The sequence below is a fragment of the Fusarium mangiferae genome (assembly GCF_900044065.1).
Source record: "Fusarium mangiferae strain MRC7560 genome assembly, contig: FMAN_scaffold006, whole genome shotgun sequence".
Taxonomy (NCBI): Eukaryota; Fungi; Ascomycota; class Sordariomycetes; order Hypocreales; family Nectriaceae; genus Fusarium; species Fusarium mangiferae.
Window position 1 is genome coordinate 645,256 of NW_024573926.1, and position 25,329 is coordinate 670,584.

Sequence of the window (25,329 nt, forward strand, 5' to 3'; positions counted from 1 at the left end):
CTCTTCAGGAGACAATCCAAGACACGACAGGACATGCCACTGGCCACGCATCACTACAGTACATACACCGCAGTAGCTCGAATTCTGGGGACGGGAAGGGAAAGGTGCCATGCTATGCGCTGCAATGCGCAACAGGTCAGGTCCTTTTGCTCTACCTTCTGGGAGAGGCTCATGCTCTGCCGTCAGAGGCAAAGATTGTGGTGTGAACGATGGATACTCACAGGGGATCTAACCTGAATCACACCCCTGCGGGTACATGATCCAGCACAGTAAGCACAGTATTGCTCCTCCAAACGAGGTCCAACCTCCGTGGTATTTCCCTCTTCCAGCTGGTCGGTTCACTGAAATTGTGGCCCAGTGGTTCACAGCCAGCTTCTGGCCTATGCCATGGCCTCTGATGCGGCCAGCTGGAGCGGCCAGGTGGTGGCAAGACTGCGGCACTGTGAACTGTGGTAGCATTTCAGCGGTCACCAGCTGCCACGTTGAGAGCCTGAATTTGTTGGCCCGGTTGTCAACCTGCCAGTCAAACGTTGTCGATTGCGTTGCGTTGCACGAGGCGGTGCGATGCCCCATACACACATCAGCAAAGCTGGAATGGATTATCATCATCATCAGGCAATTGCTGCAACATTTAAAGTCGCAGACAGGATAGCTGCTTTCGCCCACGTTATTTCCACGCGCCCCGTTCCTCACGTCTTGACCTCATGAGTTTGGTGGCGGCTGCGCTATAATCTAATCCAGCCGTGAGCCAGGAAAGACCATCTGATGATACTATTGTCAACACGGCACTTGGTCCATGATGCAGCCGTCTGTGAAACGTAAGCCATGACCTGGGCCTTGAGTTTAAGCCTCATGCACATGAAGCGTGTCACAGCATTCCTGTGTAAGGGCGCACACACATGAAAACCGTTTATCCATGGGACATCCGCGAACCTGGTTGTAGAATGCCTTGATACCCAACAAAGAGGGGATTTATGGTTCCAGAGACAGCAGTCTCACATTTCAGTGGTGAATATCGGAGGTTGAAGGTATTATCGCCCTTCCAATGGTAGCAGAAACAGAAACACGACTGCTACAAGATTCATGAACCCAAGACTAGGTATGCACTAGAGAGTCATGGAGCCATAAACGTGCATGATTGGCCAGCACCCCATGTCCGGAGCAGTCCCGAATAGCAGGAACCCAGGTTGCACTGTCCAAAAGTCCATCTCCGACAATTTACCGTTCCTTGAATTTGGTAGTGGAACACTAGCGGGACCAAAACCCACCAAAACCTCCAGGGCTCAGGGTAACCCCAGGGCAGTCAGATCATCCATCAATTCAACACACCCCGCCCTGGCTTGAAAATAAGAGATCCCAATCAAAACACTCTCATCCCTGCATCGACAACCCCGTTTCCCTTCTCAGGAACCTCACTTTATCAGTTTACGGGGGTTTTCAAGCTTATCACCACGAGCCTTGGCAGTAGCTTTGTGAGGTGTCACTTTTCATCCACCCGTTGTGTTGTAACGGTTCGTTCGTTGACAGCTTCTGTTTGTCAGCGCTCCGTCGCTTTGGGACCTACCTCGGCTCGCTTGCAGAGGGTCAGTCATTGACAACTGGAAATCAATCAATCAATCAATCAATTACTTCGTCGCACAGGCTGGCATCATTCATCACCGTCGCTTGGGTTTCCACTACCAACCAGTTCATATATTCTCTACTCCATACACTATGATATTACATACTTTGCTGTCCAGTCTGCCAGCAAAAAGTCCAGACTGCGCCTCAATTTCTTTTACTCAAGGACCAAAGTTGACATGGGCAACCCGTGGTTCGTGGAAAATGTGCCGTGGACGGACCAGCTCTTCCTCTCCCGGAGCGGCCCCTGGATTTTTCTACGTTTCATTCGGTCCATCATTGCACTCTCCAAGAAGCTCAAGTCTCCATTCATGGAGACCCTACTCCGTACATGTACTATCAGTTATTTAAAATCTTGCCGGGACATATCCTCATTAAAGAAAATGAAAGGCCGAGAGCTCTTCATGCAAAGAGGAAATAATCATCCCGCGGGCTTATGATGCCTATGCTGCTTCGAGTTCTATACTCACATCGTCCTTCACAGGAGAGTTTGCACCGTCCTGCAATTGCAAGGGTTTCTTAATTCTCCTGCCTTCATTGGACATGGATTTCGGTATGCCTCGATTCCGGCACAGATGTTTAGGCGTTGGCACCATCAGTATCGACATACAGGTGGTCATCTCAGATGCAAGGGTTCCCATATGGTTGGGCTCTAACTAACTTCTGACTGCCTGCAGTGATGTTCCATACCGCCTCCCCTTGCTGGACTCCAAGCACATTTTCGCCTGGCGTTGTTACTGCACTCCCTGAATCGCAGTTATGAACTACCTATTGGCGATTTGTGATCATAAAGTTTGGCGTGCAAGAAAGACATGATCCCAAGACTGGAATCTCAGACCTGTCTGATCTTGCCACAACGAGACTTGAAGTGCAGAAAAGGAAGGGAAATTCCGAACAAACAATTATGATGTGTCATATCAGTATGACTTGGTGTCAATTCTGACTCGCTGGGAAAGGACAGCGCATTTGTCAAATGCCATACTGCATCAGATTTTATGCCTTCCGTGGATAGGCGCCATTCATAGGACCGTCAACCCGGGAAACAGGGACACGACGGTTTCTCCCTCGGAGCCACTGTAGCTCGATGCAACATTCCATCAACTAAGAGGTGGGCCACCGATTTCCACGGCTCAATGCCGTGTTTGAAACAAATAAACGCAAACTGTCAAAGACTTTCTGGTTGGGGAGGCGGATCAGTTTGCTTTGCTCCGTTGGGCTCATGGGTCGCTCAACAACTCCCTTGGCTCCTGTACTACGATTCACAACTTGAGCACTTTTCATGGTGGTCTTCTGCTGCATAGCATGACTTGCTTGCATCCAGCGCCATGAGCTGATTTTCAGTCTCGTCCGTCCTGCAGCTTAAAGATACCCGCTGGCACCCGCCCACGACTGTGCCAACCTGGTGGATCGACCCGCCACTGCTCTCTTGGCTAATGGGGAGCTTGGACGGGGAAAATATTATTAGTTTTGAGACATTTGAGAAGTGAAACTATTGGATACTTTTCTCGAGGGAGTCAGGAGGGTGGAAGGATCTGACAGGAGATGGAAAGGTTGGTGCTAACTTAATCCAAGATATTCATGATGTTCCGCGAACCGTCCCAACGGTAACTAGCTGTCATAATGCACGACGGGAGTTTATCTGGAAGACGGGAACTGCTGCGTGACAAGGAGGTCCGAGCAACGGATCAAAACTCGATCGTGATGCTAACAAACGCGATCGACGGAACGAGATGTGTATGCTGACGAGTGACAGCCGTTGATCTGCATTTCCTGGTAAAGGGGCTTGAGTCATTCCCAATAAATGATGATATCCAGCTGACCGGTTCCAGTTCCTGAGACAAGTCGACGGGAAACCTTGAGCAAATTCCCAGCAGCTTGGTCCATATGACCACGTCAATGGAATGTTGCAGGCCTTGACCGCTTCCGTGTCTCATTCATACGTACAGGCGCATATGTCTGTCTTGCACACAGTCTGGATCAGGTAAGGTCGCGAGGGCGACAAGGAGGGGGGCCAACTCCTCTGCCGGCCACTTCAGCGAACGCCTTTTCATCATTTGCATTCGAGCAAAATCCTTGCATTGGTTGTGTTTGCATTGTTTACGAGTCGTGACTCCCCCTCAGCTCGGTATCTGTATAGTTCAGCACAAATATCAGACACATTCCCCTGCCAATGTTCGGCGGCGGCGGCGGCGGCGTTCCCAAAAGTCAAGAGAGGAAAAAATGATCGAGACACATTACAGTGCCCAATGCCAGCCAGCCCGCCAGCTAGAGCGGAGTACGGAAAATGATATCCTTCTCGGCCGTGAACCCTGGATCGGCTATCAAAATGTTTTCGGATAGTCTGGCAGGGTCACTGATGGCGGCAGGCAATCAGCTTCAAGGCCACCCATACCTATCGAAGGATTAACTTTGACCCCTACAAGGGTTTAGGAAAATAGTTTCGCGTACGGAGTACCTTCATAAGCAACCGAGCGAGCTAACAGGAACAGAAATGAGAGTTAGTGCTCCGTAAAAAGCATGCATCTGTTGCGACAGAGACCCTTGGTTATCCATGGCAGCATTGACCAGAAGCTCACCATTGCTCCGTTCTCCTGATACGCTTTTCTTGGTAGCATGCGAGGAGGCGCCTGATTTGGGTCGGAAACAGTCCCTGGAACGGCAAGACGCTCGTCGGGCATATTGACACCCGAAGACGGGTCTGCCTGGGGTTGTTACCTTCCTGAGCATTTCTAAGACCTCATGTATTTGATCGTTGCTACATCGCTCCATGATAACTACGGCCGAAATACGGTCGCCGGTTATCCGCAGAGAGCTGCAGCACCGGTGGGCGCTGGTCCAGACGCCAGCTTTGCCCATTGGTCTGAAGCCTGCAGAACACTGGATTGGATTGTAGCTGCATGCTGCAACGCTAAGTATCCCCGAGTTTGAGTTCTTGGTGTCATGGCCTGATGACCCAATAGCCCGGAGCCAACAGTGCAGAAACCTTCGTCATAACGGCCAGGTCCTTGAGCAGGGATGTCTAATTCAACTGCGTGGCGAGCAAAGTACCATTGTCAACAGGTGCGGCAATAGAACGAATACTCTGTCGAGATCATGCAGATTATCTACGACAACATCGCTCAATGAAGCAAACGTCCGTTCAAAATTGGATCCTTTACGACTTCATCAGTGGCGCTGCGGCCCATCCCGTCCCGCGGATCCGCTCCCCGCCACCAATATCCGGCAACTGGAGAGCGCGGCCGGAACACCACATCTCCAGCCGCGATTAACTATTCTCATGCCTCCTGATAGTAGTTCTATTAGAGTGCAAGATTGGCTCCATGATCAGGGACCGTGCCCTGAACGCTGTTGCTCGGAACGCTGCCGGATGTCCCGTTGTCTCGTTCTGAGTTATAGCGGCTTCCTCACGTCTCTGGGACTGATGAGCCTGCAACTCAGGAACATCGAGTCTCCAGTATATCTCGGAGGATAGAGACTCGGTTCACGCAAGTCTCAGGATCTTTGAACCGCAAAAACTGGGCCCTTGGAGATGCCTTTGTTATGCAGGTCCCTTATAAAGTTCCATGCAGCGGGACGTTGGTCCGAGGAGGAGTTTGGCTCAAGTTGCAACGTTACACTCTACCAAAGTTTTGAGCTCTTTGTCTATGCCACGCGTAATGATATGATATTGTATATTTCGTCTTTCCTTGCAGAACGTCGTTTTGGGTTTGCTTCCAAGCATGTGATAGCTCCTGCGAGTCGGAGCATCCGAGACATATTCTACACATTCGTGAACATGCGAGCAACATACCTTTGATCGGGGATGTTACTTGGGGGAGAATAGCCACAGCAAGTTACATACAGGACCTTGGCCGCAAAATCGCAAGCTGGTCTGTTCTCATCTGCCGGATGGTCCGGGACCTCTAGGTGCTCCCACTAACACTGCGCCCGCGGAGCAACTACTAATATCAGGGGCATGCCTTCGTGGCTCTTTATTAGTGAGAATTCCAAAACGAACTTTAGTTCAGGTGAATTCCGGTCAAGGAAGGTGTTTGTATGCTCAGTGTCCATTGGTACACCCAGACGAGAAGCCCATCAGTGTAATACCGACCTCTGTGATGACAAGGAACGTGAGAAATGTTGGGAGTAGTAGATCACCTTGCTGTGTGTAATACTGTAGAGATAGCGCGCAGTTCACACGTAAAATCTTAACTGTTAGAGGTGCATAGTGGCATTGAGCGATTCAGAGCATTACCCTACACCTTCCACTCTCCTAAGAGCTAAAACTGATACAAACACCGTTGACCACGCCCCAACCTTGACACATTCATGCTACACATGTGCGATAAGTGCTTTGGCATTATGATTTATTTGAAAAAATGGGCAATGCTTCTCGTGACGGTCGCCTCGAGTTAGCAGATCTCTGAGGAGATATCAACCATTTCGCTAGAACGGTTCATGATCATCACGATGTTGACTCGTTCAGCAACGAATTGAGCTCAAGCGAGAAAGGACAGATGCCGATAAAAAAATCAATTGAGTAAAAGATAAGCTAATAGCACCAACACGTACCGTCTTGGCCCATGACATCGAATGTAAAGCTGTGAACAACAAGGCACATAATGCGGCAGATGCACTCAATTACCATCTCTGTACCCCTTTTCCTTTACCCACGCCCTCAGTTTCCAGCGCTGGGAACTCATCGCGCTGAACGTCCGACGATGCGCCCATTGCTGACAGACCCTGCTCCTCCAGGCTCAACTTCAAAGCAAGTTCAAGGTCATAGTCCCTAGACTCGAGATTGTTTGACGACCCCGCCTTGAAAAGCCCAGGCGACGCAGTTCCAGATGTCTTGTTCTTCCTGCCAGACTTGGATTTGTATGTCAGAGAGAATTCGTAATCGCCGGAGCTCGCTGCTTGGGGTGATGGGGGGTTATCATTTACGCCTTCCATCAGAGAAAGGCGGATTGCCTGTTGAATCTGTTGTTCATAGTCGTCCTCGACAGGTGCTATCTCAACCTTGTCTGTGGAGGCAGACGGGGGAGTTATCATGTCCGAGACACTTGGCTCAGGGGTGACGGTATCAACAGTAGTGGTCTCACTGAATGTCGAGGCCGTATCCAGACTGGCATCAGCAGCGGAGTCGCTTGTCCGACGTTGTTCCTCGAAAAGGAAGGCTTCCTCGGAGACCATCTGCGCATACCGCAATGCCTCTTCTTCAGTCAGGTCGCCGAGTGCGCCGACGCCAAAGCGATTGCGCAGGCGGTTCTGCTCTCGAGCCTTTTGCTCATTCTCCCTCTTGATTTCAGCCTCCTCAGCAGCGATAAAATCAATGACTGCACTGCCTTGACGACGACTGGCCAGACGGCCATGGACATCAGAGTGTCTAAGCCGACGCTTGCGTCCTGAAGCGTGACTAGCAGAGCTGTACGCCCAGTACCTCAGAAAAGCACCAAATGAAACGACTCCACGAAGCACGGTTGGATCAGGGTCAAGATAAATCGCACCAACTGCTGAGTAAGTCGACTCGTCAAGAGTTGGGTTCATTGTGACCATGTGGCGAGGCACCCGTCCATTTGACCTTGCGTTGAGAGTTCGAACGGGATCCAATGTTGATGCCAAGGGGTCCCATGCTTGCACCAGTCCATCACTGCCGCCATGGACAACATACATAGCTGAGAGTGCCACGCAGGACACTTCTGGGGAGTCAGTCTGGATTTGTCGCACCGGACTGATGCCCGTAGCCTTAGCATCCTCACGAGCGTTCCAGACAAGTACAGCCCCATCGTCTGTGCCGACAGCAAGCAATCGAGATCTGCGGCCTGGAATCTCTTCCTCGGCCGAGTGGAGAGGATCTTCACTGAGTGTCAGTACTGACGTGCTAGATTGATCCATTGAGGCACTAGTGATCACTGCATGACTTTGACCCTTCAGCCTGAAAGAGCAACTCTCCCACTCATGCAGATGGGACATGACATCCAGTGATGACACTGAAGTAGATGTGACGGATTGAGATAACTTCTTATCGGGCCCCTGTGATACCTCTGCCGCAGTAGTCCCGAATAGTGACGGCTGGACGCTGACGGAGACATCAGGAGGCATGGGAGCCAACAAGACTGATGACGATTGAGCATCTTGAGGAACTAGAGATCGAGTGTATCGCTGGATATGTGCAGGGCGGTTTTCGGCTAGTCCACAGTCGATGACAAATATGTTTTCACCAGCACCATGGCCGTCATCATTGGCGAAATCGACCTCCAGCTTGCGTTGCATATCCCATCCTTCACAGACCCTTCGGAAGTGTGCAGGCTTTTGGCGCAAGAACTTTTCAATTTCTCGTGCTTCAGCAGCCAACTGACTCTTACTTAGGCTCATAGAATTGGAAGGCGACCGAGGCGAGTATGCGCCTTTGATGGCGTTCTTGTCCGAATCATCTGGTCGAGCAACACGTCGAGTGGAGTCCAATAGATGCCAGTAAACTGAGCGTCCAGCGAACCAAGCGTTTTTGGTGATATCTTCGCTCTTAGTTGCGTTTTGTGCAGTAGGTGTTTCAGTCAGATAGAATACCTCGCCCAGAGCATTGAGCGCAACTATCCATACCCTGGCTGAAGACCTGCGCTTCTGGCTATAGTTGTCGTCAACCTTGAGAGAGATAATTGGAACGCCAGGACTAAGCACCCAACGCGCAGTGACTTCTCCAGGTTGGTATCGCTGCGGTCCGGAGTCGGTTCCCAGGGCGTATGAAGTGACGACACCAAGGGTAGAGCCAGTCAGCATCCCAATCATTGACTGCGTATTTGTTGGCACATTCGACGATTTGGCCAACCATACACTGCACATTGACTCGGACATTTCTGGTATCTTAGGGATATCAGGGTATGTGTCAACAACACCAGAATCCGCACCAAGATATCGTCCACGGTTCTCATTGACAGGACGGTAGTAGGGACGACCGCCCGGGAATCCTTCACCTGCAAGAACGCCATATGGTTGGCTTACATCGAGGACGTTGGGAGTTGCTGCGGGGCCCTCTCCCAAACCAAAGGGAACAAGGTTAGGGAACACCTCATCAAGTTGCATTGAGTTGAAAGGATCGACGAATCCCCATTTCTCAATCCTTCCGTTGGTAGGGTCACTGACTGAAGCTACTCCCAGATCGGCAGCTCCGTGGATGGCTTTTGGTGGTTTCTTTCCGTTTGTGAAGACAGCGTGAATATTTGTGACAGCCCATGGCAGCTTGGAGTTGTACGTCAACACAGCGCTAGTTTTCTTCCCGGTACGAACAGATGCGCCAATACCTCCAGAGGCAAAGGATGCGCCCGGTTTGCCACGAGCCAGACTTCTAATCAAGCGGGTGCGCAAAAGGTATTCCTTTCTCCATGACGCCATGGGGGTAAGACGAGTGAAATAACGAGACTCGGACTGTATCAGGTCGTGCGAGCTGTGAGCCCACATGTCCAAATTTTTCTTGATCTCGAGTGCTTCATGACCTGGGAAGAATCGTAGGAAGGCCATGCGCCAAGCATGGGAACTGGTGATGAGGGCATAAAAGCGTTTGGAGACGAGAGCGATTGCAGCGTGCGAGTCGGAGTGAAGATGCGAAAGGATATGTGTCAAGATCTCTGAATTGAACTCAAGTTAGGATACTGTAGGGGAATATCAGGATCAATGGTATGACGCACCGTTTGGGAAGTCTTCAAGTTGCACACCATCAGAGGGGGTGTCGGAGCGCTTGATAACCTTGAAGCCCAATGCCTTGTTTGGAGTAGGCGGTGTCATTGCATTTTCATACTCAGAGATGCGCTGGCCAGGAGCTGAAGGTCGAACAGTCGAGCGATCACCCAAGCTCAGTCGACGTAGCTCCTCATCAAGTAAGTCGGTATCGACGTCATGGCCGGAGGCACGGCGGAGTGCCGGTGCTGAGCCCGGTTCAGTGCCACTTGAGTCTCCGGAATAGACTCGGAGAAGGCCACGCGGGTCATGGTGAAGGGGTCCATGCTGGGAGAGAGAGGCTTTATAGGGGTTGTCTCGGTGAATCAAATGTTCTGTATTCTCGAGAGGCTCTTGTTGCATATAGCTGAAGGCTTGGAACTCGGGGGAAAAGGATGCTGACCGTGCACGAGATATTTGCACAGTCTAGGATGCCGGGGCGAGGGTGTTGAAGCAGTTGAGGAGCTTGTTTGTGCGCTGTTAAGGTGTTTCGTCGCGAAGATGAGGTGTTGGTCGAGATGATGATCGTTCCAAGGGGAAGTGTCCCTTTTTTGCCTCGCGGCGCGTTGAGTATCCGATCTTGAACTTTGCCGATGATGAGCCGGCGCGAGACACTATTGATACACTGATGAGCCAATAGACGAGCACTATAAGACATCGTGTTCGATGAAGTGCAAGATGTTATTAGAATCTGTTATTGAAACGTGTGTATGTATTATCTTTCTGGTTTTTATTTTTTCTCCTCATTATATCATCTCCCTTGGTGAGACTATTGTTGCCTGCCTGGTGAGCTTTGACTTGAATACTGTGAGTCATGAGAGTGTTCGCGATGGAGCCACAGCAAGTTCGCCTCTTGCGACTTAACTCGGTGGTCAGAATTTTTAATACACACTGGAATCTCTTCATCAGCGTGTAAGTCAGCATTACTGTGCTAGTTAGTACACACGTGGGTAAGGCAATATCTACCTACCCTACGGGGATTGGGTTTTATACCAGGCAGCAAGCTTCTGTAATCATCGAAACCAAATAAAGATCGCAAGATAGTTTCATTACCTCAACAGCCTTGAACCATTTTCCTAGGACTTCCCGAGCTTGATTAGTTAGTCATTTGAATTGGCTCTGCCAAATCCGATTTTCTGCCAGCCTTTGATTGGCTTGTCGTCTTCCATGACAAGTGTATTTAAGCTTTTAGCCACTCAGACTTCCCCACAAAGGAGTGAAGATAGAGTCTGAAACTCCTGATTTCTTGTGTTATGTCAGATATTTTAACAGGATACACAGGAAAATTAAACCGCGACTCATGGAGAGGATTTTATCTAAAGCTGACCCTGGGCTGGTTGTGTACAAAGAATTAGCCGGGACTCCAGTAACTCATATATGCGGAGTAGTATTATGACTGGTCTCTGTACAGAGGAGAATGGGCCAAGCCTGTCGTGAATTGTGTCGAGCTTACAGATAGATATAGGCTTTGCATAACAGTGATCTAGATGCCGTGGCTCATGATATAGTGAATCGTGAATTCCAATCAGTCCTGTTTCATGACACATAACGCTCATTAGATGGGATGTTCAAGCATCCATTTGGGGAGTTTCGGGATCATCTGATACAGAGCTGTGATCAATGTGTAATTACTCGCATGTATGCTACCTTTGGCGATGTAATGTCAATTCTCATAAATTACAGGCCAGATACTCGTATATCGTGTTTCTCATCCATATTTCCAAATCTTCCATGTAATGCTAGTTGTTGTCATGCCAAACCAAAAGCCAGAAGCCATTCTGTTTCCTAAAGGGTCCTAATATGGCGAATCATGTTCAATGCCAGGTTCAAAACAGAATCCAAACGCCAAACGCTATGCATAAACCAGTCATTCCTGTTGCCAAACCTGGTCGTCGTAAAATCGCACCGCTGTCATCCTCTTTCATCCTCTTTCCATCCTCTTTGGCATTGTTGTTGCTGGTTCCTGTTGCAACAGGTAATTCGTCAGACGCTGTTGCTTTCGCCTCGATGGTGGTTACAGTTGAAGCCCCGAAGGGGAACTTTACTGTTATTGTACCAATGATGATACCGTTGGGCCCGATCGTGATGGTTTCACCACCGGCCTCTTTTGCTGTACTCTTGGCACCAGGCCCGGCAGTGAAGGTCGTTTCATCGATGATCGCGTATGAAGGGTTGACTTTGGTGATGGTCGCTCCACCAACAATTCGATATTTAGTGTCAGTGAGCTCAGCGTCAGACCCGCCTAGAGTTGTTCCATCAACAACAACACCTTCTGGTCCAACAGTGACAGTGTCGTCATCGATTTTTTCCGTTATCACGGGGGTGCCAGTTCCATATGTCAGAGTCGTAGAATGAAAGACAAACAGAGATTTTCCAACTGCGGTGACCATCTCACCACCTTCAATTATCACGTCTGTCTGAGGGCCACCGACCCCATGGTATGTGAGTGTTTCATCATCAATCACCACGCTACCAGGCGCAATGGAAACTTGTCGCTCCTCCACAATAGTATTGGATCCGACGACAGGAACCTTAAGCCTTGTGGTCGTGCCCACAAGAGGAATTTTGAGCCTCGTGCCGCCAACAATAGCTTCCGTGCCCGAGACAGTAACAGGTATATTTCCAATAGTCGCACTTGTAGGGCTGACAACGGAAATCACAGTACCGACAGGCTGCGGTTTCCTAACTGTTGCTCCCTCACCAACCACTTCTGTTGGGCGAATTGTAAATGTTCCATAATCGACAGTGACTGTCGTAGTTTGATCTGCTCTGAGACTGGAGAAGGTCTTGTCATTGACAATGACTTCTTGGCCTCTGGCAGTCACAAAAAATTTCCTAGGGGGTTCAGGTTCGGTGTCAGGCCGTGATTGGGGCTGTGGACCCCCTGACGGCTCGGTTTCTGGCTGCGGTCCTGATGTTGGTCTCGGTCCAGATTCTGCCGAAGGTCGCGGCTTCACGTCCGGTTGTGGGCCCGACTGAGGACTCGACTTTCCGTGCCCCCCGGAAGAATTTGGGTGATTTGAGCCTGGCGCTTTGGAAGGCTGCGGCAGTTGCTTGTTACTCACAGGGAGACCTCCTCCACCAGTCGGTCGGTCGAAGTGCGGCGGCGGTTCTGTGGGGAATACCACAGCCGGATTCTTGTCAGTCGTTATGAAAGTAACAGTCATTCTCGAGCTTGACATAGTTAAACCTGGCACTCCAGGAACGGCTGTTGGATTCGACCAACCAGGAGGCTTTTCTGAAGCACAAGATTTCCCCGGTAAGCATGCTTGAGGGGGCTCCTTAGTTAATCCAGAGCCTGGCAATGGGAATGTTCCAGACTCTTCGGAGCCATGAGATGGAACAATCTTTGAGAATGATGGGCTTGGAGCCTCTGGGTCGCAAACGTTGGGAGTACTGATAGTAGGGTAGGGTGGCGTGTAATCACTGCGGTTTCCAAAGAAGGTTATCGTTGATGTATACACAATGGAATACTCGGTGAAAGGTTCGTTATCCTGCAATGTCGTGCACGGCAACACTGACGTTGGTGCTATCAGCGTCAATGTACCAGACGTCCATGGTCCAGGCGTGTAAGTCCCATTTCCCTTCGAAGTAACCGAGGGAATCCATCCGCAGGGAGACTTGTAGCCAGGCCCACATGTCCGCGTTTCCAGTTTGGTACTGTTGGGCACGGCTTGTGTAAAAGAATGTGCAAATCCCTGGTTTGGTCTCCTTTGAGCCGAAGCCTGGAGATCGGCTTGATTTGCTACAGAGCTTGAATCTCTATTGTGATCTGGCGGGTTTCCATTCACCAGAGCAGCAGATTGGGGAGCGGTCTGGACGAAATGTGAAGCTGAAGGTTCCGAGAAAGATCGAAGATGAGTTTCTAGAGTGATTCGAGTGCTCTGAGATGAAGTGGCCACACGATCCAACTGTGAAGTGATTGCCACTCTCTCAGCAGAATCATCGGAGCTTGTCTCTGCTGCCGTTTGAAAGAAAGCCTCTGTAGAAGATGCTTTGTCAGGAAGAGAGGAAAATTCCTCTTCCACTTGTGTTATTGGGGTTGATGCTATCGATAATAAGCGAGTGGTACTGCCGTCTGGGGCAGTCGCGATGGCCGTTTCATTCAGTGGAAAGCGCCGAGGCTGATTAGGTTCGGATGGGGCTGATAGGCAAGGTAATCTTTAGCCACGATTCTTCTCTTCCGTCTCTTCATCTTTCAAGGGACATGCACAATAATTAACACTGATGGGACAATTCGCAGGCTTACCTCGAGGTACAGCAACGCCGACAATAGAAGGAACAAGGGTTGCGACTGAGAGCAGCCCAATAGCTTGCGCCCTCATATTGTCGATATAGGACATAGACTGGGTGCTCCGTACTGCATTAACTGTTGCCCTGGTCGTTTCGAGCTCCTTTTGTCTGTCATCCAAGCTCACCAAACCAAATCGACTGGGGCAGGCCTCTAAACGAGTGATTTGGGCCTTGCCTGATAAGTTGGTCTCACATCGGCCACTTATATGGATGGTTCTTCACGCAATGGCCACAACTGCTTTCGACGTTGTCGATAATAACTTAGGGGAGAAAATCAATCACAAGATCGGATGCATGACTGGGGAGGGGCTCAAAGGTTAATGAACCAGCCGCCAGCCTCTAGTTAACAACTGGCTCTAGTGCATGGTGACAAGGGGTTACGTCGTCCAAGGCGTAAGCGCAAGCGAACGAACCATGTAAGTTCAGGTCAACTGGGGCTGCTAATTGACTCGACCCTATTAACTAGCCTCTCAGGGCCTTCCTTTCTTGTATTGTTTCATCCCTGGATCTGACTTTTGTCCTCGCTCCAGTAGAATAGCGCTCCGGAGGACTTTCTTTGGTGGCGGGAGACACACAAACAGCCCTGCCCTTCCATACAGTTATACTGTGTGCTGCATGGACACCCACCACAGGCCCAGAATGCATGTGGCTGATGCCTTCACCCTATGCGAAAACTCACTTGTGAATGCGTCTATCAACTCTGTTCGGCCTGGCCTAGAACATGACACTCCAGAACCTTCATTTCTCCTTGGCATGTCATCACTTATCCATGTTTCACTTCATCTCTTGGACGTACGAAGATCCTAAAAGCAAAAATCGGAAGAGCCAGCGATAATCTGCAGAAGTTAAACTCAGTGTGTTACCACCTCACAAGTCCCAACCTGCCGGGAAACATCCATTTCGGTGGGAACGGTGGGACACTCAAAGTTGCGCAGGTTCAATATAATGTCTCAAGTTACTTCCAGCTGAAATTCAAACAAATGATATCCATTCGGCCTTCCACATGGAGCTGAAAAGAGACACTGGCACATGGAGCTGAAGAAGATGGATTAGAAGCAAAATCTCGGTATTTGCAATTTTCACATCCGACCGGGCAACAACAACTTTCGGGTCCAGTTTTTAAGATCTTCAGGTCATCGGAAATTGCCATTGTGAAATAAGCTCTGGTTTATTGTGCGGATGCCTAGGCACCCTAAACCGTAGCTTAAAATTTCGTTCACATGTTATGCTGACCACACAGAGGGGGCACTCGGTGTAACCAGTTTATGATCGAAGTTGATATTGATGGGACCTGTCAGTATTGATTGATATCGTTCAACCTGCAGCCAGGGTCTTACTAGTCGTGCAACGCTTTCCAGCCACCGACTTGCCGGCGTCAGGGTTCTACGCCGAGTATGTACATATGCTCGCAAGTTCGCAATGTCAGACGGATCGAGGCCCTTTGTTGACAGGGGCAAGGATCGTTTCTAGAATCTCAAAGCCCCAAAATATATTTTGTTTCCCTTCAAAGGTGCCACGATAACACTTCATGATACAATCGAGCAACGTAGAGCAACAGACAGCTAGTCATGGTGCAACAACATCTTGAAGCTCATCAGCATCGGCAAGTTCTAATGGCAATACAACTTGAAAAGACCGGAAGTTCCCCTCGTGGATGCTATGTATTCGAGATGGAACTCCTCGGGATGATAAGGTTGTTCACCTCAGCCAATAATGAACAAATTACCCCTGCGACCTCTTCGGGATGGCCTAGTGAACGCCAAGGAACACTCCGCGCTCCGCACCATAGCTTTGGGGGCCAAGCCAAGCTAGAAATGGCCAAAGCCATGTAACGCTACTCTGTGGCTTTCTTTTCAGTCTAAGGCCACTGAGAAGGGGCACAAGGCCAGAACTCGTTAATCTTCAGTCGCCTCGCCCTGACTACTCCAACAAACTCTCAGTTCCATTGTCACCAAACTCACTGGTTTACGCTCTTATCCGGCCTTGGCATCTTCAACGAATCATTGTTCCGTGCCGGCGTTGAACAATTGTGGCCATCATCAAGAAGGATCGGGCTCCCTGTCGCTCTGCTGTTGTTAGAGGTTAACCGCACTGCGCACCCTTGACTAGACACTGGGATCGTTGTTTGGTGTGAATCGCGACGTTGAATGTGCCGCATTGCGGTCACCTCCACTCTATCGGCTCACGAAATCTCATTTGATGTTTGCTTCGAACCTAGGATGACCTTTCTGGCGAAGGTCCAGAACAACAGGCTTTCTCACATCTCTCTGCCAGACTCGAGATGCTGTCAATCATCCTTGGATCGTACTTCTTTCTCGTGCAAATCGCACAAGCCCGTGATCCTTCACCTGTTCTGTTGCCTTCTGGTGGCTGGTACGTTGTTTGGTCCTTTCTTGTTGCAGTCGATGTTAATACACAAGATAGGACTGGAAGCGATGGCAATTGGTCTACCATCTCATTTTCTCTGGGTTCAAACTCACAGGCCATTGAGGTTCTGGTGAGCACGGCTCTCTCCGAATTCTGGGCCATTGGACCGGGAGGATGTCTACCCAGTATGTTTTCCTCACCTGGTCGTTCGTTCTTCAGCTTGGCTGCTCAAAGCCAAGGAGTCGTTGATACCTTTCTACTCTGGATCTGTTATTAACACTCTAACAGAGGAGCCTCACTGTATTGCCGCTCGCGGAGGCATCTATAACCCTCAAGAATCTAGCGGTTGGAGCCCCCTAGGCACATGGCAGTTAGGGTTAAACTACCTCGGTTACGATGGGAATGGCAACTACGGGCGCGATGTCATCAGCTCGCAAAGCCCTCTCAGTGACGATCCATATACCATGGACGGTGTGCTAATAGCAACCATAAACACGACCAATTACTTGAACGGTCTCTTCGGTTTGGGGATCACACAGAGTAACTTCAATGGCACTGTGGCGGATTCGCCATTGACACAAGCAGTTGGAACGTATGGACTGATTCCAAGTTACAGCTTCGGATATACAGCTGGAGCATACTACAGTATGCTGCCCTTTATGCAACCTCTGTCGTCGAGATCGCTAACATAGCTAGGAAATACACCTGTATCCTTGACTCTTGGAGGCGTCGAAACGCCAAGGTTTAAAAAACATGATAACGTCTTCACACTCAGCCAGGAAGACAACCTGGAGCGCCCTATGGTCCGTGGCATTCAGATCACGCCAGCCGAAGGCCAAGATGTTCCTAGTTCTTGGGAATCTCAACAACCTTTGCTCTCCCAATGGAACTCATCTTTCTTCGCCATCATTGATAGCAGCACCCCCTACCTGTGGCTACCAGACGAGGCCTGCGACCAATTTGCCCAAGCTCTTAACTTGACGTATAACAGTACCTTCGAACTCTACACCATAAGTGACGATCAATATCGTGATTATACAAATGACGCGTCATTTGAACTTACCTTTGTACTTTCAAGCTTTGACGATAACGATAACTTTGGCGACCCTTACAATGTACCAGGTATTGTCAATATTACCATACCTTTGAGAGCCTTTGTGGGCTTGCTGCAATACCCTTTCATGCCTGATACGATTCAATATGGCGATCCCGCAATCCCCTACTTTATGCTACGAAAGGCGAAGAACAGCGGCTCCTACATACTAGGCCGTTCTTTTCTACAGGAGTCCTACCTCATAACCAAGTATGACGAGGGCGTCTTCTCAATCCACCAAGCTCTTTTCCCAGACGAGCCATCGACAAACTCGGAACTGACTGCCATCGAACAGTCTGACAACAGTCCCTATCCTCCACCATATGCAGAGGATGAAGGTGGGCTCTCAGATGGACAGGTAATTGGAATAGGAGTGGGTGTTGGGTTGGGTGTCTTCGTCGTCTGTGCAGCAATCTTGTTTATGTGGTTGTACTTTCGACGCAAGCGCAAGCGAGCAGCCAAAGGAAATAACCCGCCAGCAGAGGATCAGGACCTTACGCCAAATAGCGGATCGCGATCACCCAAATCCCCTTTGGTTATATTGTTTTCGAAAATTCTCGGACGAAAATCCTCGACTCTGCAAGCAGGAGATGGCACCAATGATAGAGAAAAGGTTGCTGAAGCTCCCGATACTCAAATCCACGAGATGTCAGCACCACTTCCAGTAGCAGAACTCGATGGCGACGATGGCATGTCATGGAATGATGACACGGAGATGGGTACCGACAGCACACATAACATGACTGCCTACGAGATAGCCCGGAGGAAATTGGAGAAACAACTCCAGGGACCAGTCCCAACATATACTCCCCCTGCTGATGGGACGGAGATACCCGCAGAGAAAGCGATATACCAACCAGACCCAACAAATGGTCCGCCTGTGGCCCTACAACTATCGCCATCGGCATCTCTAAAAACAACACAACAAGGGGGCACGAATACAAACTCGATACCGCTGCCATCTCCACTGACCCCGGGCTTCGATGCGAATGGCCGTCCCATCGAGGCACCTTCTCCAACTACTATACCAGTATCGCCAACTACCGACAGTATTTCATTACCACAGTCACCCCTTTCTCCCACTTCGGACCACCATACCATTAACTCCATGGCAATGGGCGGAACTCATTCAGACCGTGAACCTCACTCTTCTTCATCGAAGCCATCGAATGAGCTACAACAGCGAGCAGTTCAACGGACACCCATTGATCCCTCAAAGGTTGTATTTCTTGGGGCACTGCCCAAGAACACGCGCTTCTCCCGCCACGCCGCTCCGCAAATTCTATCAGATGAGGACTATCAAGCCACTGATGAGTCCTCACATCGGCACGGCTCTGTTGATACTCTGGGAAGTAACTTCACTGTCGATGAGGAAAGACGAAGCGCAGAAGGATCATCAAGGCGTTTGGATCTAGGTACAAACGGCTCATCCGTGAATGCTATGATAGAAGATCCCCCACAAAGTCCTTCGACAGACCAGTCTGGTATTTCACAAAGCCGAGAGCGCATCAATCCTGGTGAGGATTTGGTTCATGTACCGCAACTGGCTGAAAGACGGTATAGCTGGGAGTAATAAGCTAGTTGCCGCGCGCCGTAATCTCATAATGATCAGGCTAGCAGGAAATTCTGGCTTTGTTGACGAGAAACATGAAAGGAACGGGGTCTACGTTCTGGCCTGGTATCGGCCGTGGACAGCGCGATTTCCAACTGATTTAAGTAGTGCCACAGATTGCCAGAGCCATATCTGGCTCAGACTGGTCAAAACTCTAGTCCATTGAGACTGGCGTAACGTTTTCTTTGTCAAATTTGCATCAGCGAGCGTTATGATTTGTCTTGATATGTCGGTCTCAAATACCAAAGAGAAGGACAGTTCTTATTCAATTTATAATCAAACATATAATGATACGCTTATTATGTGCTCCTGTTATTGTTGTATGCTGGCTTGATGTCTAAAGTATGCACTACCTATATTTTCTACTGAGAATTTCTTACCAGATCTCCTGCCACCATGTCAACGCTGCCAGAATCTTCCTGCGTTCCTCTGTATCCTTTACGTCCTCCGAGAAGGGGTCAAACACTGCCTTCTTAGCCGCATCCGCCATCTTGGTCGAGCCACCACAGACGCAGAATATTCCATTGTTGAGGATTACCTCTTCGATTCTCTTGGCCTCCTCGCGTAGCCTATCCTGAACATATATCTTATTTCGCTGATCACGCGAGAACGCTAAAAATACATTGAGGTGTCCCTCGCGCACGGTGGCGTCAAGCTCTTGCTCGAAGAAATAATCGGCCCCACGGTTGCGGTTCCCAAAGAAGAGATGCATCGGTCCTGGTGAGGGGTGCGTGAGGCGCTCGTGAATAAGGGCGCGTATTGGGGCAAGGCCTGTGCCTGTGGCGATGGCAACTAGAGGCCGTCGGGCATTCTGTAGGCCATGAATGGGTGAGAGGACTGGCTTGCGTGTGACAGCAAGGATGGAGTCCAAGGGAATGTTATCGAGATAACGAGAGCAGAGGCCCTCGCGAGGTTTGCGGAGGACAGTTTTGTATTTGACTAGAGCGACAAGAAGCTCGATACGAGTCTTGTCCTTGTCTGTCGGATGATTTTGATGCTCGCCACCATTGGCAATGCTAAAGTCTCGTCCACGGATAATTGGGAAAATATCGAAGAGACGCTCGGCAGGTAGTTTGACAGATGTGAACTCCTCCAAGACCTCGAGAATAGATCGCCTTGACCTAGTTGCGTAGTCGAAATATTCATCTAGGTACTCAGTCATGGTGAACTCGAGAAGCCGCTCCTTGTGGTCGGAATTGGTGGAGAAGTAAGACATGCTCTTGAGGAATGATCTCCGTGGGATTGCAGTGAAGTCGATATTGTTCAAAAGGAGCTCTCTCAATGTGCATTTGGGGTCTATATAGAGGTTCGTAGGAAGAGATTCGCATAATGAGAGGTCAAGGGTCTTGTCGGCCACCTCTTCCCAGCCCATGAGGGTGATGAGCTTCTGGACGTCTTGAGGGAAGTTTTTCGGGTAGATGGTTAGGCAATCTCCAGGGACGCAAGACAACTTATCTCCATCACGATGTGGAATGTCGAAAGAGATGAGGCGGACATCTTGCCAGTGCTTCTCTGGGGTGAGTCTGTCGTTTCCAACCAAAGTTGCGTTCCAACCGTTAGGGATAGGGAGAGGTGAAGAGGGAGGGAGGTTGGAAATTATCGGAGACGTGTGGCCGTTGCTTATTGAAGAGCTACTGAGAGAACTCTCCAGAGACCATTTAGCGGGAAGAATAACATCATCAGGGATAGGCTCAAGTCCAGTAGGGGGGGGATGGTGTTCAAGTAAGTGGTTGTAGAGTCGCTCACCCCAACGCACAAAACTTCCATCAATACTATCCACAACATTAGCTACTTCACTAGCGATTTATAACGATAATTACTGACCCGTCTGGAAATTGTTCGTCCGCCTCAAAGGGATCAAAGAAAGTTGTAGCACCAAGTTGATCAAGACGCCTGTTGAGCTTGCGAGCTGCCCAATTAAACCTGTACTGTATAAGCTATAGTGAACGACATCGAACACCCTCAATGACTGACTTGACGTAAGTACTATCTCCGAGCCCAAAAGTTGTATACTTGACTGAAGCTAAGCAACCTGGTGGTAGTTTCTTCCGAAGAAGCTTTTTCCAGAAGACCAGTGAGTTATGAGGCATATCTCCTTGGCCAGTGGTTGATATGACGAATAATACGAAGTCAGGCTGAAGCAGTGCATTCTAGTTTAGGGAGTCAGTAATGATGATCAATGAAGGAGCTATATGGCCTACTAAATCTACTGCGTCGAGTTCTTCAACACGACTTTCAAAATGCAGTCTTTGACATATTCGCCCCAACTCTTCTGCCATGTCCTGGGCATTACCCGTCTCGGACCCGTACAGGACGAGCACGCTCCTATCGTGAGCGGCCATAGTGACTGACCGAGAGGTGAGGTATGTAGGCGTTTGGGAGTAAAGAGTACAGATAATTAAGCCGGGGTCCAGTCTCGCAGGTTGAGGTTGTTTAGTGGGATGGTTTGCGTCAGAGTTAGCGCCGGTTAGCGGATGGCCGATGGCGGGGCGAGGAATCTATTGTGCTTCGGGATCTTATCAATCTGGGGACTGATTGATCAATAGGAATGGAATCCCGAATGATACAGCGTTTGTTCACGATGGTCGAGATTGGATGAACATCTTGTTACGCACGGCGTGTGTCATTCAGGGCCATGTTCTACAAAAATATCTATTGTTGTTTGTTCAGAGCCCAAGCAAACTATTCATGGTCAATTGCTGATGCCCATTTGTTACACAAATTTTGATGGATTTTTGCGTAGGTCAATTTATAACATGGACAACAATTTGCATAGCGCTTCTTATGTAAACAATGCTGGGAGTCTATATACGCCTGGCCCAACGTCTTTATTGAAGATTGACAGCAAACCGCAAACCAAAGGAAACATTTCCTAAAACAGTTGTCATGTTCAAACGCATTGACAACGGACAAGTTCTAGAAGAAGAAGCTGTGGAGTAAGGAGCTGGCTTGGCTTTCGGGGACTTGAGAAACACAATCCTAACCCTGGCTTGCAGGGCAGCATTGGATCCGAGCTGCCGGGCATGGAGGGATCATGAGCATGGCAGGTGTGCACTACAAACATGGATGTAAGAATAGAATAGGTAGCTCACCTCTTCTCGTGTAATTATTGGTGGGAGCTGGTAATGATCGATGATGCCCTGGTCATTTGGCTCCCGCCATGTAAAAGGGGCTTGCAAAGGGGGTGAATCGACCCAGTCAGGGGGCTCACTCAGACGTGTGACTCGATAAGCTGTCTAGGTAGGCTGTCAGGCTGTGAAATTATCCAGGGTATGCAATTTCCGCCGTGCAGGCAACCAAGCAACTTCGTGAGCCTATGCTGTGATTATCAGGCAGTTCGAGAATCTTTATCTAGATAGCAAAGGGCGTTGGGGTTTAAAGGAACGAGAAAACTTCCAGACTGCGGTGCTTCGTATGGGGACGCCCAGGATCGGTAGTTTTATATGTTGGACTGTCAATGATAAAGTTATTTGAATAGTAGATTTTGTATTTCTGTATACGAAAGCATTTTAAAACTTATTACCTACGAAGGTAGAAAGATAATATTACTAGTTCTCGAGACTTGGAATTATCTAGATCCTTTCATGTAGTCTAGAGTTTGGAGTACAGAAGACTATATGCATTATAACAACCCGATAACTGCTATAGCTTTGCCAATCTGCTGATTTGTCTATTGTGAACATATATTCTCTTCTATTCACACCAAGCCATGCTAATTCGCTGATGTCGTCCTTGCTCATAAACCTACGCCACTGAGAGGCTAGCAGGCACCCCACTGTTCTTGGCCGTGATATCGATTCATGGATATCAACATGAGCGGTCAGAGTAAAGGAAAGAGATATTCTCTGAACACAACTCGCATTCTTACCATTCTATTATTTTCCTGTTTTTACGCCAGGTATCCTTTAGAAATCAAGGTCATTCATACCATCCGAGAAACTTTCAACTCACTTGCGCCTCAGCTCAAACAAAGCCAACCTTTATTCATATTGACTTTACAATCAAGATAGTAGGTAGCCAACAGAGCATTACCGCACCACTTTAACTACACCGATACTGCACATATACATAGTAGAGTGACGCACATGATCCTTGGCCCGCACCTAGCACCCACACGTCAGGCCCTAATATGAATATCCTGTACATACAGTATTGGCACAATTCATGCATTAAGCAGGTAAAAATATGTGAACAATTCCTTCAAACGGGTGACCCCTTCTCTCTCACTGCTAATTACTGCCAAGATCGTTCATCTTGAACATTCAAACAGCTACTCCGTACCTTTCTCACATGGATCCAGGTAGGAGCGTTTGATACAGGCTCTGGAAACCATTCCCCCGGCCGAAAGCGGTCTCGAAGTGTCCAGGATCTGTAAACACTCAAACGAGAAAGAACCCACAAAACTGAAGCTCTCCCCGAAGCTTTCAGGTATTGAATACCGCCATTCACAGTGGATGATACATGGGCATCTAAACTTCAACGTGGAGTCGTAGCCGCCAACTGATCATGGTTCTCGTACCTTCCTTCGTGACCTGTACTAAGCTTTCCTCCGCTCTTTACGCCTACCGTCGTCCCCCTAGCCCTGGCCACTTTCCACTTTCCACAACTCCTCACCTGCCCACACCCCTGCCCACACCCCCCTTCCTCCTTCCCTCTGTGCCCCCCCAAACCCAAAGGCCAGAAAAATATTTCAGATTCCGCTACCAGTCGCCTTCACTTCCTCCCTTTCTCCTCTCCATCACAACATCAAACACCTGTGTCTCCGCGCAACGCACCGTCGTCTGTCTAATCTCAACCTCGTTTCTAGGGCACGAAGCTACCCTGATCAAACTCCTCCTTATTGCACCAGAGTTCAACCTGTTCAACTCGCAGCCATCGTTTTCGAACGCTCCTCCACCACAGGTCCAAGTTCGAACGTCATAATCAATCTAACCACCAACCTCATCCACCCACCGCCATCATGTCTGCCGCCAACACCACCACCACCACCAACAACAACATGGATGCTGCCGTTAATGACGTCGCAAACACTCTGAGCAATACCTCACTCAACAACAAGCCTGCCGATGACAAGACGGCCGCCAACGAGGCCGCCTCGGCCAGCGCTGCTGAGGGCCGCCGCCTCTACATTGGCAACCTGGCCTATGCGACAACTGAGGGGGAGTTGAAGGACTTCTTCAAGAGCTATCTTGTGTAAGTTCTATCTTCTCTTCATCATCATCTCCCTACCCGACTTCTTTTATCTTTGTCTCGCCATCTGAGTTTTATGCGATGAGTGACTAGCTGGAGACACGTGTCTTTGTCATCGCGATGGGCGCCTTCCCTAGCCATCATATGACGACAAATGATGGCAGGCACGCGTGAAGCCCCTTCCTAATCACGAAGTCTTATATTGGAAATGGGTAGCTACTGTCCTTGCTACTGTCCTTACTACCTGTTGTGGCTCCTAACAGTAGCTACCTCATTGAGTCCACTTCTTCGTCACCAAAGCCGTTGCTCCATACCCCATCATGGATACGTCTTGAGAAGTACTAACATTGTCGCCACTAGTGAGTCTGTCTCGATTCCTAAGAACCCCCGCACCGACCGTCCTGTCGGCTACGCCTTCGTCGACCTGTCCACTCCCACTGAGGCTGAGCGTGCCATTGAGGAGCTCTCCGGCAAGGAGATCCTTGAGCGAAAGGTTTCCGTCCAGCTCGCTCGCAAGCCTGAGCCCGCTGGCGAGAAGTCAGAGGGTGCCAACGGTGAGGGTTCTGGTGCAGAGGGCTCTCGTCGCCGAGCTTCGGGACGTGGCCGCGGACGTGGCCGTGGTCGTGGAGGCCGCACTGCCCGCGCTGGCCGTGTGAGTCATTCTCCAGTTCTATGATTCACGAGTGTTGTACTGACCATACCACAGGAGGGTGCTGAGAAGAAGGAGGGAGAGACTACTGAGGCTGTTGCCGCTACTGAAGAAGCTGCCCCCGCAGCTGCGGCTCCTGCCACCGCTGAGGTTTTACCATTGACCGACATCACAAACAAGATCAACACTGACGCGAACACCAAGACTAAGACTCAAGCTCGCCCCCAGCGTGAGCGCCGTGAGCGGGGCCCTCCCGCTGATGGAATTCCTTCCAAGACCAAGGTCATGGTTGCCAACCTGCCTTACGACCTGACTGAGGATAAGGTGAGAACAGCTGACCTATGTCGTCTCCAATGCAGTCTTCTGACACCATAGTAGCTTATTGAGCTTTTCAAGGCTTATGAGCCTTCTTCCGCCAAGATTGCTCTCCGACCCATCCCCCGATTCATGATCAAGAAGCTTCAGGCTCGTGGCGAGGCTCGTAAGGGCCGAGGCTTTGGCTTTGTTACTCTGGCCTCTGAGGAACTCCAGCAGAAGGCTGTTAACGAGATGAACGGAAAGGAGATTGAGGGCCGTGAGATCGCCGTCAAGGTTGCTATCGACAGCCCTGACAAGACCGACGAGGAACAGCACGAAGGTGATGCTACCAACGGCCAGAAGGAGGCTACCCCTGCTACTGAGGCTACTCCTGCTGCCGCCGCACCCGCCCCTGCTGCTGCTACTGAGGCTGCTACTACTCCTGCCGCTGCCCCAGCTCCCGCTGCCACCAAGACTGAGGCTACCCCCGCCTCTACCACCCCTGCCACTACTGCTTAA

The 25,329-nt window shown here is 49.7% G+C and overlaps 5 protein-coding genes across 5 annotated transcripts; 2 read left to right on the plus strand and 3 right to left on the minus strand.

Annotated features, from left to right (window-relative positions):
* Positions 1-6,240: 6,240 nt before the first annotated feature.
* On the minus strand, positions 6,241-9,672 carry FMAN_02953 (uncharacterized protein; the record flags this gene model as incomplete). The annotated part of the gene is made up of 2 exons (XM_041831709.1): positions 6,241-9,219; positions 9,280-9,672. 2 exons carry the CDS (start codon positions 9,670-9,672, stop codon positions 6,241-6,243), a joined length of 3,372 nt encoding a protein of 1,123 aa, XP_041682245.1.
* A 1,463-nt stretch (positions 9,673-11,135) lies between these two features.
* Positions 11,136-13,634, minus strand: FMAN_02954 (uncharacterized protein; the record flags this gene model as incomplete). The annotated part of the gene is made up of 2 exons (XM_041831710.1): positions 11,136-13,357; positions 13,559-13,634. 2 exons carry the CDS (start codon positions 13,632-13,634, stop codon positions 11,136-11,138), a joined length of 2,298 nt encoding a protein of 765 aa, XP_041682246.1.
* A 2,249-nt stretch (positions 13,635-15,883) lies between these two features.
* Positions 15,884-18,635, plus strand: FMAN_02955 (uncharacterized protein; the record flags this gene model as incomplete). Its single annotated transcript, XM_041831711.1, has 4 exons — positions 15,884-15,975; positions 16,027-16,154; positions 16,258-16,614; positions 16,666-18,635. The coding sequence occupies 4 exons, from the start codon at positions 15,884-15,886 to the stop codon at positions 18,633-18,635; spliced, it is 2,547 nt and encodes an 848-aa protein (XP_041682247.1).
* A 415-nt stretch (positions 18,636-19,050) lies between these two features.
* Positions 19,051-21,016, minus strand: FMAN_02956 (related to NADPH-ferrihemoprotein reductase and mammalian nitric-oxide synthases; the record flags this gene model as incomplete). The annotated part of the gene is made up of 4 exons (XM_041831712.1): positions 19,051-20,446; positions 20,499-20,597; positions 20,649-20,824; positions 20,876-21,016. The coding sequence occupies 4 exons, from the start codon at positions 21,014-21,016 to the stop codon at positions 19,051-19,053; spliced, it is 1,812 nt and encodes a 603-aa protein (XP_041682248.1).
* A 2,618-nt stretch (positions 21,017-23,634) lies between these two features.
* FMAN_02957 (uncharacterized protein) lies at positions 23,635-25,329 on the plus strand (the record flags this gene model as incomplete). The annotated part of the gene is made up of 5 exons (XM_041831713.1): positions 23,635-23,867; positions 24,225-24,516; positions 24,571-24,663; positions 24,718-24,837; positions 24,892-25,329. 5 exons carry the CDS (start codon positions 23,635-23,637, stop codon positions 25,327-25,329), a joined length of 1,176 nt encoding a protein of 391 aa, XP_041682249.1.